Raw genomic sequence first — 16,380 nt, 5'->3', positions numbered from 1 at the left:
TCTACCACCCGCCATAGTGTATGAGATCTAAGAATACTATATGATTATCAAGGTGAAAACCCACTTCTAAGTTTAAAATCTAAAAACCTGATAAAGCAATTGTCCAAAAAAAAATTCTCTATAAACATAAGTTACAATAATTAAAAGGTGTAAACAAACATTCAGAAATTTCAGATATTTCAAGTCAAGTCTGTAGCCCCAAAAGTCAACCCAGGCGCCAACGTCGCTCATTATCAGGATACACCGAGAATTCTGACGCGTATTGATGAACAAGTAGGACAATCGCAAAATGGTCTCTTCGTTGGGGTGTTTTACCCTGCATGCTGGGCTCGTACTCAGTTTCAAATTGAATAAATGGCAATTTAACTGAACATGTTACCTGGCGTAGGTTCCTTCTGATCAGCGACGATTTGCGAATCGCCTCCGATTTGTCTGCGTTAATGTGAAGCTCTTTAGGCAAATTGTATCAACCCACCGGTTTTTAGAAAATATATTAGTGTATATTTTATGGTATTGGCAGTCCTCTGGTGTTCCTTGCTCTTCTTGACTCTAGCCTAGTTCCGGCTCTTGGAAACTGAAAAAAATTTAAGATATTCTTTATAAACTCTTTAAGGTTTAAGCTAGTCTAAGAAAATTCTCCACAAATATCCGTTACCATAACCTGCATTAGGGTTAAAGAATAATGTTTGGTTTTAATACTGAGAATTTACTTTTAAATCTAAGGTACGATAAATATGGATTAAGTTTTATTAGATGAAAACTGCATATTTTCTACAAACCTTGCTTAGAATGAAAACCATTTTAGGAAATAACTCATTAAATCAAAGAACAACGACTATTCAAGGTGAAAATTTAGCGAATATATCCAACAATAACTTTCATGGCCGTACAAGTAAACTTTATCTATAACTAATAATAGCTAATACTTCTTCAGTGAGTTAACTTTTAATTTTTTAAAGCTGTTTCATAATATTAATAAAAATGAAGTTAGTTTAGTTATAAAAAATTCCTATTTCATAACTTTTAAAACCTGAGAATCTAATATACCTAACAGAGAATATGGTTCCCTAAATGTGTAATCAAAATTATGTATATGATGCAGGAACTCCGAATGTGAATATTTCATGTCAATTACAAACCCATCCATATTTGACACAAGAACTACAGAACACCGAGCACAAAACTCAATTACACATACACACAGGCATCAAAATAATTAAGCCCGCGTTTCATTCCATAATTAACACTTTCCTAGTGACTTAATTATGCCAATTAAATCTCCTAACTCCAACGGAGATTAAATCTTTATTTATTATCTACTGTAGTAAAATATTAAGATTTTTAAATGCCTCAATAATAACAGACTCCGATTGTCTTGTTAATGGATGAAAAGCTCAGTAGCGGAAAAAAATAATTTGCAGGAAATATGATGCATTCTGCTGATTTTTAAAAATATATTTAAACAACGATAGCTATTATAATTAAACTCTAAAACAATAAATGTGATTTCTTCAAGATTAATAAATGATTCTGAAAGATAATATTTCGGGATTAGACCCTTTATTCGTTCGAAAATTCTTTCATAGCAAAATGAAAATATTACATTGATGCAAAGCAACGTATTTGGATCTCATGTTTATTTTTTACATTCTGCTTCATCGATAATTTGATAAATACGGCTTTTGATTTCGATTTTATTCACGGTTCGATTATAATTAGAAATGATATCCGCAAATTCTTTACAAATATCTTCACGGCGGATACTATACAGCTTTAATTAAATTATATAGCTCTAATTAAATTCTATTTAAATACTGGCAAGTTTATTGAGAAATGGAAGATCCCAAAGACAATTTTTATACTTGATTATAAATTCTAGTTAGATTTGAAACTACTCGCTACTAATATCAAACTTTGCAGCTTTTCCAATATGTGGAAAACAATGTTACTCCCTAACACAATCTTTTTTTCTTTTTTTTTGCATCTTGTTGGCACAGGTTTTAACAGGCATTTGGTCATAAGTATTATTTTGTTTCTAGTTTTTTATTCTAGTATAGATTTTCATACTTGATTCAAAAATTTCTTGTGCTTCATAAGCTAGAAATTATTTAAATTGATAAATCTAGATTAATTGTTTATACTCAATTACTTATGCTAAAATTGAATAAAAGCTATGTCTATTTACAATCAGTTTCCTAAGCGCCAACTCCTCTTTCAACTAAAAATGCAGTCTAGAAAAAATGTTACCTGACGCCAGCCGAAAGCTATTTGGAAATTAATTAGCGTATCTTTAGACCAAATCAACTTCCACAAAAAAAAATAAATATAACTAACTCGGACCTCTCGATACGCCTTGGATAACCCAATTAGTTTTGGTATTAAGTACACCCCCCAATTTAGCAGTCGAACCCAATTACCGACTTTTTTGTTTTGTGGCCTTTGTAATGGGCATTTTAATTTGAATTTTTATTGATGTTTAAGCTGTGCAGGCTGTACAACATATTGGAAAGGATAAATGCCATTTGCGCCAAGCAGTTTAAATTTTTGTGGCATTTTTTTCGTAGCAACAATGCTACAACAAAATTGGTCTTCGAATCAAACGATCTTCGCTTTGAAAAAATATGATATTTTCATTATAGTTACTTATTTTGCTGGGTGTCACGTCCCATACGTTCAGTTGTAGAAAAGAAGAAGAAAATAGAGTAATAAGTAATGACTAACTAATTATGAATTCCTCACAACAATATAATTTTTTCTTAGGATATTTTTTACAGCATATTAAGGGTGAGCGAAAGGGATCTTGCGAAACCTCACCATGTCACAATAATGGGGGTGGGATGTATTTTTAGAAAATGTCACGTGACACGTAATAGATTTATTTCAAAAAAGGCTATTTTAGAAAAGTTGTTTTTAGTTCTACTTAATTTTCTTTTGTAATCATTTTATAACATTCAGAAGCCATATCGTTTAGCAGCTGTGCATTTGAAAAAAAGGAGGGGATATAAGCTCTCACGTGACACACAGGTGGATATTTTGTCCTGAGGGAAAATAAATCCCAAATGAGAAAGTTTGGAAAGGAAGCACAAGAACTGAAACATTACACTTTAATAATTATAACTACTTTAAGCTTTTATGCAATTCGACTTCAGCTCTGATTACTAAAACGTAGCCGCAATGTTGGTTACTTTTAGTCCTATTAAAATACGAATGAGAGAGCTTAAGGAATATAATATACATACAATTGTTCGTAAAAGTTTGAGGTTATTATTTTAAAGCGGCTTAATTATATAAGACATTAGCAGAGTTAGGATGTGCATTATAAGCAAGACATTATTATATAAGCTTAACATTCTTATATAATGCAAGATTCTTCAAATTTATTTAGACCCGAACTACGAGGGCAGGTCAATAAGTCCGTGACTTTTTGGATAAAAGACAGGTTTTCATATAAAAAGTTATTTTATTTTTCAACATAGTCTCCTTTGAGTTCTATACACTTAGTCCAACGTTTCTCCAATTTTTTTATCCCTTCGGAAAAATATGATTTGTCAAGGTCATCAAAATAGGCATTTGTTTGAAAGATGATTTCGTCGTTGGAGTCAAATCTCTTTCCGCCGAGCCATTTCTTTAAGTTTGGGAATAGGAAATAGTCACTGGGGGCTAAATCTGGAGAATATGGCGGATGAGGAAGTAATTCGTAACCTAATTCATGGATTTTTGCCATGGAAACTGCACATGTGTGGACCCTTGCATTGTCCTGGTGGAAAAGAACTTTTTTTTTTTGCCAAATGTGGTCTTTTTTCTTTCAGTTCCTCATTGAATCTATCCAATAAGTTGGTATAATATTCTCCATTAATTGTTTTCCCCTTTTGAAGATAGTCAATGTGGATTATACCGCGTGCATCCCAAAAAACGGTCGCCATGACTTTATTGGCTGACAAACCCACCTTTGCCTTCTTAGGCGCCAATTCCCCCCGAGAAATCCACTGTTTTGACTGCTGTTTGGTCTCCGGAATGTTGTGGTGGATCCACGTTTCGTCCACGGTGACGAACCGACGCAAAAATTCGTCCATATTGCGGTTGAATAACGCCAAACACTCCTGGGAAATTGTCACACTGTTGCGTTTGTGGTCGATTGTGAGCAAACGCGGCACCCATCTTGCGGAAAGCTTTCTCATACCCAAATGATCATTCAAAATTGAAACTACTGAACCATGTGAGATGCCTATGGCTTCCACAATCTCTCTCACTTACAATCTCCGATCGCCTAAAACCATATCCTTAATTTTTTCGATTGTTTTGGATGTAGAGACCTCGACTGGGCGTCCAGAACGTTCGGCATCTTCCGTGCTTGTACGGCCACATCGAAATTCAGTAAACCACTTCTTTACCATGGAAATGGATGGTGCAGAGTCCCCATAATATTTATCAAGCTTAGCCTTGGTTTGAGTGATGGTATTTTTCCGTGAAAAATAATGCTTAATGAGCACACGAAATTCACTTTTTTCCATTTTCTTCTCAAAACGAGTGGTAGTCTGCTATCAACAGCTGTCAAACACAAACTAAATGACGCAGCTTATTCAAATTTTGACGGGCGTCAACTGACAGTTCTCTGTTGACAGGAGCAGCCATTTCCATTAAAGGGCGGGAAATTCAAAAAGTCACGGACTTATTGACCCGCCCTCGTATTTTCCTTTCTATATATGATCTAGTAAATCATTATTTAAGTGAATTAAAATTACAAGCTTTGAGTATTTTTTCTTAATTTGACTTTTCGTTAAATTTTTTCATCTACGCTGCTGCGTGGTATGAAATCCAAATTATCCATCACATTATACATCTTCCTACTGCGAAGAAAAAAACTGGATCTTTTTCTACCCCAAAGATTCATATTATATCATATTAAAACGACACGTAATAACTGTTCTTTCATGGTTTGCAACAAATCCCCTTACATTCATTTATGGAACGTCAGGAAAAAAAACAGTTTCGGTACGATTTTAATGTATATAATATTCTTCTATTCCGACAGAACTATTGAGTAAATATCACATTCTTTTGCCAGTGCATATCCACTAATGGATATGCGATAACATATGTTCAGATGTTTTTTTCTTCTTAATGATTTCAAAGAATTTCCTTCTTGCTGCATCTAAGAATTTCCTCAATTATAGAAGGGTATAACTTCTTTTGTCATAAAGAAGGCACTCTAGGCTTCCATCAAGCAATAAAGTTTTTTTTATCTTAAATGCGAAGCAAATGAATTTATGAAATAAATTATATATATTTGAAAATTACTCATTGCTGAAAAGCCTTTAAAAATCGTTAAAATTTTTAATTCCGATTTTGCTAGTAAAGTAAATATTTCAAATCAATACGCCATGACAAAGGTGCACGCGAAAAACCCATATATATATATATATACAGTGCATCCCAAAAGTTAAGTCTAAATTCATTTAAAATTCAGGGGTGTGTTCGAAAAAAAACGCTCGAAACCGTCGATTTTTATTTCAAGTTGCGCATTTTTGTAGGTGAAGTTGTATATACAGGGTTGCTCAAAAATAAATTACGACCATTCAACTTCAATTTCATTTTTTCAAATGAAAGCACCTTTTTTTATTTCATCTTTGAATTTCGCGTGGAATTCTACGTATGTTTCATGCATGTCCTATACCTAAAGTCAACAGTTATCGAAAAAAGACGACCAAACATTATTATTGAAGTTCACCTTACGAGTCACCTTATCTCTGAGAATTTTTATACAGAGCAAAATTCCATTCATTCGTGTTTTTTTATTGTTGGCTGGTGACCGTGTATTTTCATTATCACCAACAGATGTGAAGTGTACGAGCGAAGTTGCGGTTTTCACAATGGTAAAGTTAACGGAACGAGAAAAAATAGAAATTCTGTGCCGGGTTGGGTTTGGTGATAGAACACGAACTCAAAGAGAAGCTATTTAATTATTCAATGAAATCCATCCTGATCGTCCTCCGATATGTCAAAAGGTGGTGAGTAGAATAGACCGTACGTTTTAGGCATGTGACTTACTGCCAACCAATATGAGTGGTGCATGGTCGGTACATACATTCGTAAAGTTAATCGTAAGACGGAGATTAGTAGATATCTTTAACTGCCTCCATTGTTTTTTTTTTCGTCGTGGTTAAGTTTTTTAATTTTTACAGTAGACTTATAATACAAACGTGTCAAATGTTTTTTAAATATCAGATAAAAAATATTAACCAAAATTAAATCGAATCCGTTATACGTATTCTAGTGGGGTAAAATTGAAAAAAAAATCGAAATCCAATCGGCCAAAGCTGTTCTCCGGAATGTTCTATTTTTATTGTATCTTGTTGGACACAAAAGTTGACATTTTAAATAAACTATTTTTTCTATTATTTCTAAAAATTTTAAAAATACTTACCTGTTAATAATAATTAGGATAAAATAAGGATTCTGACATTATAAATAAACAAAAAATTAATTAAAAACTTGTTTTATATTCTCTTATATAGCTTATAATTAATATTATAAAAACCAATTCATCAAGAAATGTATTGCTTTTAAAGTCCAACAATTTGTTTAGAACTCTTTGCCATTTACTAAAAACTACAAAAAACTAAATAATTGATTATTTAAGCAAATATCAAATCCTAATTATAATTAATTCTATAAAGCATTTGATTGAGAATTTTGCGTATCTAATTTATAATCACCGCAATAATTTAAGCAAATATAACAAAATATAATTATACAAATTTTTTCGACTAATGGAAATTTAATTTGTTATTTATTCGGGGAGCACAATCATATGGCTGGGAAAAGCTAACATTTGGTTAGCAGGTGAATTGTTATACAGGACCTAAATAAATACCACAACTAGACGTGTAAGTATATATATTTTTTACATCATACACATACAAGTTTGTATGAGTGAGGTTTTTTGTTATAAATCTTTTAGCAAAAATTTAAATTTCAGTAAGGACATATGACCGTAATTTTGAATATTGATCTTAAAAATATAGAAAACTTATAGTAGTTTATCCAAAAACTAAAGTAAACAGATTAACTACTACTGTTAAGTGAGGTGGTAGCACTTGATTCTTTGATAGCGAGGCCGAGGAACCCAAGTTTCGCTCAGGTAAAAATAATTCAAAGAATATTTTCTTTTCTTTCATTCAAACTATATCCGTTTTCTTTGTTTGATTGGTCGGCACGCTGAGACATGTTTTCATTCAACTAGAGGAAACATTTTGAGTAGCAGATTTCAGAATTTATCTTTAGTTAATACCCTATTTGGTATTCCGATACCTGGCAAAGCACGAGTAATCTTTTAGGAATGTACGGAACTATTGAAACTTTGGGGTTCTTTTTGTGGTTCGAGTCTAATTCGATCGCTTTCGCGTATTTTAACAATTTAAGGATTTATATTACAGGATTGCTATTATGCTTAATACATTATATGTTTGAATAAAGACTTAATGTTATACAACTTGTCAGTTTTATATTCTAGCCTTTCTTGAAACTTTATCATACACCTCGGGAAAGGCCTCCTTACATTGCAGCTTCTCTCTTACACGATCATATAAGGAATGATCAAACATTGTTCTAAATTCTTCTCGAGTCATATAGGTGTCGGCATACAACATTTGGAATCTAAAAAGAAAAAAATGCAAAATAAATTTTGGCGCAGCGCTGCGCTTGTTTGGTATGCAAATGAATCTTGTGTCGTAATTAACAACAGGGGAGGCATTTTTAACTGAAACTCAAGGCGTAATTGGCGTGTTCTAGAAGAGGGAACTTCGGCTGGCGCGGCGGTCTGCTTTTCTTGATTATGCTTTGCTGAAATTACCACCCAAAGCGTGTGTGATATACACATCTGGCCATATTAAACATTTTAATTGGAACTATACTTCTAGTGGTGACTTGAATGGTGTATGTAATGTGCTCTCTGTTTGTATAATTGCTAACCATGATTTTGCAAAGTTTATTATGGATTATAAGGATAATGAGAAATCCAATAAACTTTCCAACCAAAAACGTTCGACCAGTAATGAACAAATGGTTAATTGGTCCAAAGAGGTACTAGGCAGGCAAATCATAGTACACTTTTACTAACATTTTAAATATTTCATTCATCAATGATTAATATTAAAAAAATATTTCATTGTACCAAAAAACTATGAATAAAACATAAAGACCAGTTCTTGTAAAAAATGGGTAGCCCATAAAAAATTTTAATTCAAAAATTAATTAGCTAATAAATAATAATCAAAATTTCTTCAAGAATGTTTGTAGCGGGAAAATTAATCGTCTATTTTTTTCTAATAAATTACTAATGATAGGTTAGGGAATATATATTTTAACCCGATCATTCCTTGTAAAGCTACAAAATGAATTAATTAACCATAGTTGTAATAATACAAGTTTTGCAGATTTGTCTTATAAAAAGGGAATTTATAACCTTGATGGATAGATTGAAAACGTACAATTAGAACTATGTCTAATTTGTCATAGTTTAAAAAATGGTTGGCGTCACGGAAAGTTTAATAACAAAAAGATGAGCTACTCGAGATATTCCGTGAATTACAAAGCAGAAAAAAAGGTTGGTACTTGCCGACACGTGTTTCTTATACGCTTTTAAGCATTTTTAAGGCAAGGCAACCAGAAAACCAAATGAAGAGAAAAAATATCTAAGGGAGCACGAACAGGAGCCAACAACCAATTTGTGTAACCAGCACTTTCACCTCCGTTTTTGAAGGAAACATTTTCGAATGTTCAAAAAAAGTTAGCACGGAAGTCCTTGAAGAAACCAATAACCAGAAACACATGTCAGTAAGTACCATCCTTGTTTTTTTTTGCTTCCTAATTCACGGAACATCCCGACATCTTAACCCATTCTTTATTTATTTATCATAATATTTATGCCCCATAGAGAAAATATTCACAAGCAGGAAAGAAAATAGGAAACAAATTTATACATTTTCCTACAATCGACTAACGTCACGTATGTCGAGTGACGCTATGTCAGCACTAACTGTTTATCAATTTTCCTTAAAATATTTAATATCAGCTGACTACGGGTTACTAATACCTATTTTCTAGAAAAATAATGTTTTTAATAGCCATTCAACCAAAAGCGTCTTAGTCTTGTGATTTTGATGGCTCTGCAACAAGGAAATTACCCAACACCATTTGGTGGTTCAGCAAAACTGTTGGGTGTGTACTCTGTTCACTGAATCGATAACCTTACCAATTATTAATTCTTAAATGCACAGTGACCTTTCTCCCATGATGCATCTGGCATCATCCGGTCTGGCTGCCGGCTTGAATAGGTTCAGCTACCACCTGCTAGCGGTAGGAAAGGGATCTGAAGGATGGGGAAATTGGGAAATGAAAAAAACGACTAGTCTTGACTCCAGGAAAAAGGGGTTTTGATATTTGAATATTTACGTCATTAAAAAGAATAAGATTATAATATTATGTGTAAATATAATAATGTGCGATGTCATCATTGACGACATTAGGTTTATATATTCCCATTAAAGGATTTATTATTAATGGATTTACTATCACCTGGCTACGGGGTACATATAGGTATTTTCTATTAAAAGAATGTTTTCGATTGTAGTTTAACTAAAAGGCGTTTTCATATCTGAATCTTTACATCATTTGTCATTACTGTCATTGATATATGTATCAAGAAGAATTTATTTAATCATTATTAACAAATACTAAAAATTCTACTTAAAGAACCAGGGAATGAATAATATTATAATGTTACGTATCGATTAAAGCTACGTCCTCATTGACGAGATCAAGCATATACTTATTAAGTGTTTATTATCAGGGTAATTATTATGTATTGTTTATATACTAGGAAAAGTACCTATAGGAAAGAATAACCACATATTGTCTACATAAAAAATATTTTAGTTTCACCCAAAAAGTTTTTTGATCTTTTTTTCAAATTACGCAATATGTTATAAACAAAATTGCCAAGAAAGCACAATCTATTGAAATAATTATTAAAATTTGTTCACAGCCAAGTGGAAGCAGGGAATCAATATTTTATGTCGAACGAAAAAAAAAAGAATTCTGTTAGCCGCAACAAATTTAAAAAAAATGTTACGTGACGTTTGTCGATTGACGCTAGTTAAGTTGATTAATTTATTTTAAATTATTTTTTATTGTGAATTTAATATCATCTGATTCCTGACTAGAGAAATCAGGTGTATAAAGAAAAGGAAAAGGTAAAGAGTAACCACTTGCGGGCAGATGAAGAATACTTGTCTTATTTAACCAATAGAGTTTTTGGCTGATAATTGTCCATATTTATGTCATTAACAAAAAATTTTATATTTCAAATCATATAGAATTTTTCAAAAACTCATAAAAAATCTGTCCACAGGCAAGCAGTAAAGCAAAAAGAAAAAAACAAAGAAACAAAATATGCCTTTTTTTATATAATTAACTATTATAGTAAGAGAACATATTATAACTTACCCTCCGACATCTGTAACATATTTTTCAATTTTTCGCATATCTTCTTTAGGTCTAAATTTTTCCACTTTAGGCACACCATACAATCCGATATCCACATACAATTGTTCTCTGTCTTCCTTCGGATGAAGCATTCCCGGATCATTAGGTAGAATAAAAGGACACAACCATAACGGATATACATCAAAAGTATCTCTAAATATTTTAATACTGTCATCTAAAGTTTCAATTGGTACCAACATATCTTGCAACACGTGGTTGTTTTCGTAAAGTTTCTTTATTGCTTTGGTTTGTGTGAGTTTGAGCAAAGAGATTTTTGGAGGCATCAACCAGCCAAAAATAATACGGAACAGGAGGTTATTTCCAAAAGGGATGATATCCTAAAAGATCAATAAGAAGTCTTAATAACTTTTATTAAATTGTTTTAACCCATGCTGAATAATCATTAAAAGCTCACTGTGCAATATTTCATGGTGCTTATTTTATTTAATGATAAATACACAGCTTTTGTTGTAAGTGGTTCCCACCAAAGTTGAATGTCTCCGAAACATAAAGTCAAAAAACCAATTCACTATTATAATGAACATTCTTGTTAACATAAAATCCTACAAGTTCCGAGAAGCGTTTCCTTGACAATGAAATGCACTGATTCAAGACAAGTTTTCTTATCTCACTGATAAGCGAACTTCCTAAAAGCATAAGATAAACTTAGACTCGCCCGGTGTGAATGATGGAATTAGTTAAGGTAGAGTATAAAATAACTTAATTTAAGTGGGGTTTAAAAAGGTCGGAAATGAGAGACTTTTGTCATATAGGTTAATTACTTAAAGTATTGCTACATCCTTCTTTAATTATACATATCCTATTTTGTGATTTCTTTATGATGTTTTCAATGTTACAAGCTATGAATTTTAAAGTGATGAAAAGGTAAGTTAATCTAAAGAATTATTAAAATTTAGAAGAAAGATTATTTTAGGTTAGTGTGTATTTCGCAATCATTCATCGTAACGAACACCCACTTTTCACACTTAACATAGTGTAACCAAATCAATAATCAATGAGAAAAACCACAAAATTGAGGAAATATTTGAACAATGACTGATTAGTGAAATATGTTACCAAATTGATATTAAAAACACTTTATTAATTGGTTGTGATAAGATTTGAAAATCACTATTAAGGAAAATATTTTTTCTCATTTAAGCCGAATTTGGCAAAAGTAATTAACCTACTAGTCAAATTCTCAGAGAAGTCAAATGGAATAAAAGCACATATTTAAAAAGTCTCGATCGAAATAAATATATTGATTTATCTAAACTGAATTAAAAAAAAAAGCTGGTAACAAGTCGGTGATTTCTAGAATTGATTGATGAAAATCATAAGCCTAAAATAAGAAAAAAACTTTATTATTTATCCTGTATATAAAAATGTTTTTAGATCAAAGTTTATGAATCTTGGCAACCCTGCAAATTTGCTATGGAACCTTTTGCTCTACGTCATATAGTTTAGATGCTATCTTTGCGTTACGCCTAGTTGACAAACTTCGACGAGTGGACATAATAACATATATTTAACATGTATCAGTAGGTAAAACTTAGAAATTGGATTCCAAATGTATTCAATGTTCTAAGGAAATAATCATTCAAATCACTTAATGTCAACTTAAATGTCTTGTCGCATCAAGCTAAACTAGGAAAAAGTTAAATTACTGCTATAAAAAAATCATACAAACCTATAATAAAAAATGAGATATTTTTGTTTACATGCCATGGTTAAAATCAACTCGATAAATATGTTGTCATGCCTATAAGGAAACAAATTATTGTTTTATTGTTCAGAGTTCGATGGAATTTTCAAATTGCTATTAAGATAAAGGGAAAACAGAAGATTTCTGTTGCCCACGAGTCAATGGCTCTATAAAATTACTGCTATGATAGATATTTCATTATTTCCAAGTAGATAGCATACCTAAAAAAAAAGTGCTTAAATAGGATAAAGCATCTATTTCTAAAGGCCAAAATTTGCGATTATAAAGTTGACTAAGAAACCATCATAAATCCAACTAATGAATCAATAATATTTTAACGAAAAAAAATATTTTTAAACCACTAATCTACACCTAAAAAAATATAATGCGTATTTTGATGAAATAAGGGCTTCTGCATCAATAAAAAACTGTTTTTCAACATTTCCTATTACTGCGACCCCATAATAAAAATAAACTCTACCCCCTGCTGTCTATAAATATATCCCACTCTTATCCCCTCTTTCTTTGAAAGTTCTTATTGATGCTCTAGGGTTTTATGTCATGTAATTTCATTATTTTGGTATATGTATGCTGGTATCTATACACATTGATAAAGAAAAGAGAAAGAAAAGAAGATAATTTGAATAAAAGAGTTTGATTTTTATTAAATTGTATGGCCCTAATTCATCTATTACGTAAATCTTATTGCATTAAAAGAATTATGCCCTTTTATTCCTTTTACTCTGTTTATTTATGTTAATTTACAGAGCTCTTTTAATAATACTTAATAAATAATTTTTCTTTATCTGGAACCGTAAGCTCCTATAAATAAGAAATATATTGAAAGGGCACCTACCACTCTGTACAAAAGCCATTTCTTCTCGTTATAATTCTTTTTGTTGTTCTCCTGAGCCCATAAATATTATATCTTTTTCCGACGCCTTTACCTAGTTGTATATAGATTATATACATACCTGTAACTCCCAGAAAATCGATCTCGTATGTCTGTGATAGTAATCCCTTAGAGGAATATATTCAGTCACTCGAGTGTTTTTATTTATCATTTCCTTTACGTGCAAGAAGAACCAAGGCTTATACCATTTTCCTATTGCGTTTACCTGAAAAAAAAACAATTATTTAATGATATGTTTTAATCCAAAAGCTTTACATGTATCTTACTTTATCATACTCTACTTCATTGGTCTGCACTCCTGTCATAATTACAGCGTCATCTCTACTATATGCAAGTCCTTCTACAAACTCATTGTTTAAATCTTTACTGACTTTAATAAACTCTCGAGCAATATTCTCAGATCCTTTAACAGGTTGATATGTTAGTTTCACATATTGTTTTGCAGGTATGAGCTTAATTTCTACAGCTGTTAAAATACCAAGTGTTCCATAAGACCATGGAATGGCATAAAATAAATCAGAGTGCTCATCTTTGGAGCACTTTACTACACTGCCATCCGCGAGGACCAATTCGTAGGATATGCATATGTGCTGAAAGAGTCCATATTTATGTGACGAGGACTCTATTCCAGTACCCATGACTAAACCTCCTACAGTAAGGTCATCGATTTCGGGTAATACTGGTATAGTCCAACCTAAGGGGTTGAGGGTAGCTGTTAACTGACCCATGGTAACTAAAGGTTCTACCCTTACGATCTAAAAAAATTACTTGTTTTAGTGAAATTAAAAAAGGTTATAATGGAAACCAAATTAAGAATCTTCTAAGTAAGGAATTGTTTTTCATTTTCTTGTATTTTGTGTTTTTGATCCGTCAGAATTCTTCAACTTTTTCATTTATACCTTTTTACCCCATCACAAGTTGATGTCTGAAGGTTGCTTCTTTAAATATGTTTAAAAAGAAAATTTAAGAAAACAGACTTGACAATTACAATAAAGTGTCTTTGTTGGGTCAAACTGGACAACAAGTGATTAAAATAAAGAGACAGCAGAAGGTACATGTTACGCGGTAGTAAATAAAGCGTTTAAACAAAAAATAAGTTTATTTGAAGACATAACTCAGTTAATTCTCTAAACTTTATATAGTTTTATGCTACTCACGTTGAACTTATTTCCTACTGGTCTAGTGGCTCCACACTCTGAATGAAATAAAAATGAACAAATGACGGTGAACTAAACACGTTGCTTTAAATATTCATGTCTTAGCTCAGTAAATAGAATCAACTTTGTATGTACAGCTTCAATAATTTTTTGAAGCAGTAGTATATGTACAGCATTAAAGGAAGTCCACATGCCAAGAACCTGGCCAAAATATTTTACTATTTACAGCTCTCTTCATGATATACCAGAGTATCTTGAGAGTCTACTTCGAAAAGTCCAAACGAATTATTGAAACCCATGATTGATTATTAATTCGATCAGAATTCAGTAAACAAGGTCCATGAAGATGAAGAAGACGACGACGACCAAAAACAGTTTCAATTATTTTGCCAGTATACCTTATAAAATATTTTTTTAAATACCTTCTTACATTTTTACAGGCTACAGGTTTTTACCTTTCTATTACTATCAACATGAAGTATATCCACCAAATCGACTTTGATTTGAGTCATGGTGCTTTTGTAAGCGGGTCTTCGGAAACTGACAGTTTGCCATCCCGGCCTTGCTGTGCACATTTGAGTTTTTTTTCCTTGTATACCCCATTGGTGAATCTAAAATAGAAGGAATTTAAATGAATTATTTCAGCACCAGTTATTCAGGATAAAAAAAAATAATAAAAACGAGTTATTCATTTAGATTTTTACAGTTATTACAGGTTGAATTATCAAAGTGAATTATGAAATTAGTCACGCCTAGCATTGTTTCGAAGTTATCAGTAAAATTTTATAGTTTTTATTTTTTAATAAGTAAGATAAAATTTTAATAAGATTTTTATTTGCTTATTTAAATAAACTTATAGTACATTCATCAATTACCGTTTAAAAATGAATTTTAATGTTGGATAATAAAAAAAATCTTACCTGCTTTTGGATGTATTTAACCTTGGTGTCGTGTTTTTTGGGCGCGCTGGTCAGTTTAAAAACAATCCAGTTTCGAAAATAAAGCCACAAATCATACAGAAACGAGATTGGTAATAAAAACAGACATACAAATACCCATCGGTAGTTTATAAGGATATACTCGGTTAAATTGTCGCAACCTTTGTCCATTTTTTATTCAATTTGGTTTCGCCTTGAAACGGCAGATCACATTAAGAGAGCCAGTTCGAAACTAATTCTACAAAATTTTATTAATGTTATCAAGTAGTTTAACGTATTATCGATATGAATTATTCGTATATAATGTGTATTCCGTGTTGACTATGTACCTCTCGTTTTGTTTAAAAACGCTAAATTAAAAAGTAAACGTGGATAAAGCTGAAACTGGTATGCTTAATAAAATTAGTAATTTGTAGTGATTATGATAAAACTTATAACATAACATATGGGGTCAAATTAGGTGATAAAATAGAGATATTTCTTGCATACTTTTAACATAATATAAGGCAAACCACACACATTTTCTTGACAAATTTACTGCTTTAGATTTAAACTACTTTTAATTTGAATAGGTAATCCATAGACAATTTTTAGATCGACTTTAGAGCACATAGGTCTTCAATTTTGAATTTGTAAGGCAGTGGGTAGTCAAAGGGGCTATTATACACATAAGTCTCCAAATGGACCCGTCGCACCCCACCGGGGTTACCACAGGTCCAATACTCTTGGAAAAACTAATGAAGATGACGTATTAAATGCCAGTGTCCGGTTAAAAGGCCTGTCGTTAGCTCAAATTTGCGTCTTTAAGCGCAATAATTGTCTGGTGAGACAGGCAAAGGACCCATCTATGTGTGGCTTAGCCTATTCCATGCCAGGTGGCTCAGTTTATCTCCAAAGGGGAGACAGTCCAGCAGATTTGTGATTAATGTGCAATAACTACACATTTGGCTATAAAGTCCAGTGCAACGATATATTAGAATAGTAACCCGTCAAAACACCAGCATTTTACTTCTCAAACAATGTAAATAGAAGGTGGATGACATTGTTTGGCAGGTGGAATGCTGGTGTTTTGACGGGTAACCATTCTAATAAACCGTTGCACTGGACTTTACCTATTATAGG

General features: G+C 32.0%; 2 protein-coding genes across 6 annotated transcripts in view; one reads left to right on the top strand and one right to left on the bottom strand.

Moving 5' to 3' along the window:
• The window catches only part of LOC126748365 (nuclear protein MDM1), a 79,851-nt gene that overhangs the window by 24,188 nt on the left and 39,283 nt on the right, over positions 1-16,380 (top strand). Inside the window, exon 1 of one of the 3 annotated variants that reach the window (XM_050457543.1) lies at positions 5,879-6,008. The exons of the other annotated variants lie outside the window; for them this stretch is intronic. The gene's annotated coding sequence lies outside the window, so the exon portion shown is untranslated. Of the gene's footprint in view, positions 1-5,878; positions 6,009-16,380 lie in introns of those variants that run through there. 3 annotated transcript variants of the gene reach the window in all.
• LOC126748368 (delta(24)-sterol reductase-like) overlaps positions 6,481-16,380 on the bottom strand; it is a 49,855-nt gene continuing 39,955 nt past the window's right edge. For 2 of the 3 annotated variants that reach the window (XM_050457548.1, XM_050457550.1), the window contains exons 2-7: positions 15,241-15,496; positions 14,776-14,931; positions 13,430-13,918; positions 13,225-13,368; positions 10,507-10,883; positions 6,481-7,656 (exon numbers count right to left, since the gene is read on the bottom strand). In XM_050457548.1, coding sequence (XP_050313505.1) covers positions 7,503-7,656; positions 10,507-10,883; positions 13,225-13,368; positions 13,430-13,918; positions 14,776-14,931; positions 15,241-15,429 — 1,509 coding nt within the window. In that variant the 5' untranslated portion in view covers positions 15,430-15,496 and the 3' untranslated portion in view covers positions 6,481-7,502. Of the gene's footprint in view, positions 7,657-10,506; positions 10,884-13,224; positions 13,369-13,429; positions 13,919-14,775; positions 14,932-15,240; positions 15,497-15,587; positions 15,677-16,380 lie in introns of those variants that run through there. The other variant, XM_050457547.1, reaches the window with a different exon arrangement.

Source organism: Anthonomus grandis, chromosome 22 (assembly GCF_022605725.1).
Source record: "Anthonomus grandis grandis chromosome 22, icAntGran1.3, whole genome shotgun sequence".
In the NCBI taxonomy this organism is placed as follows: Eukaryota; Metazoa; Arthropoda; class Insecta; order Coleoptera; family Curculionidae; genus Anthonomus; species Anthonomus grandis.
Note: the sequence above shows the minus strand (reverse complement) of the source record. Positions and strands in the feature narration are given on the sequence as shown.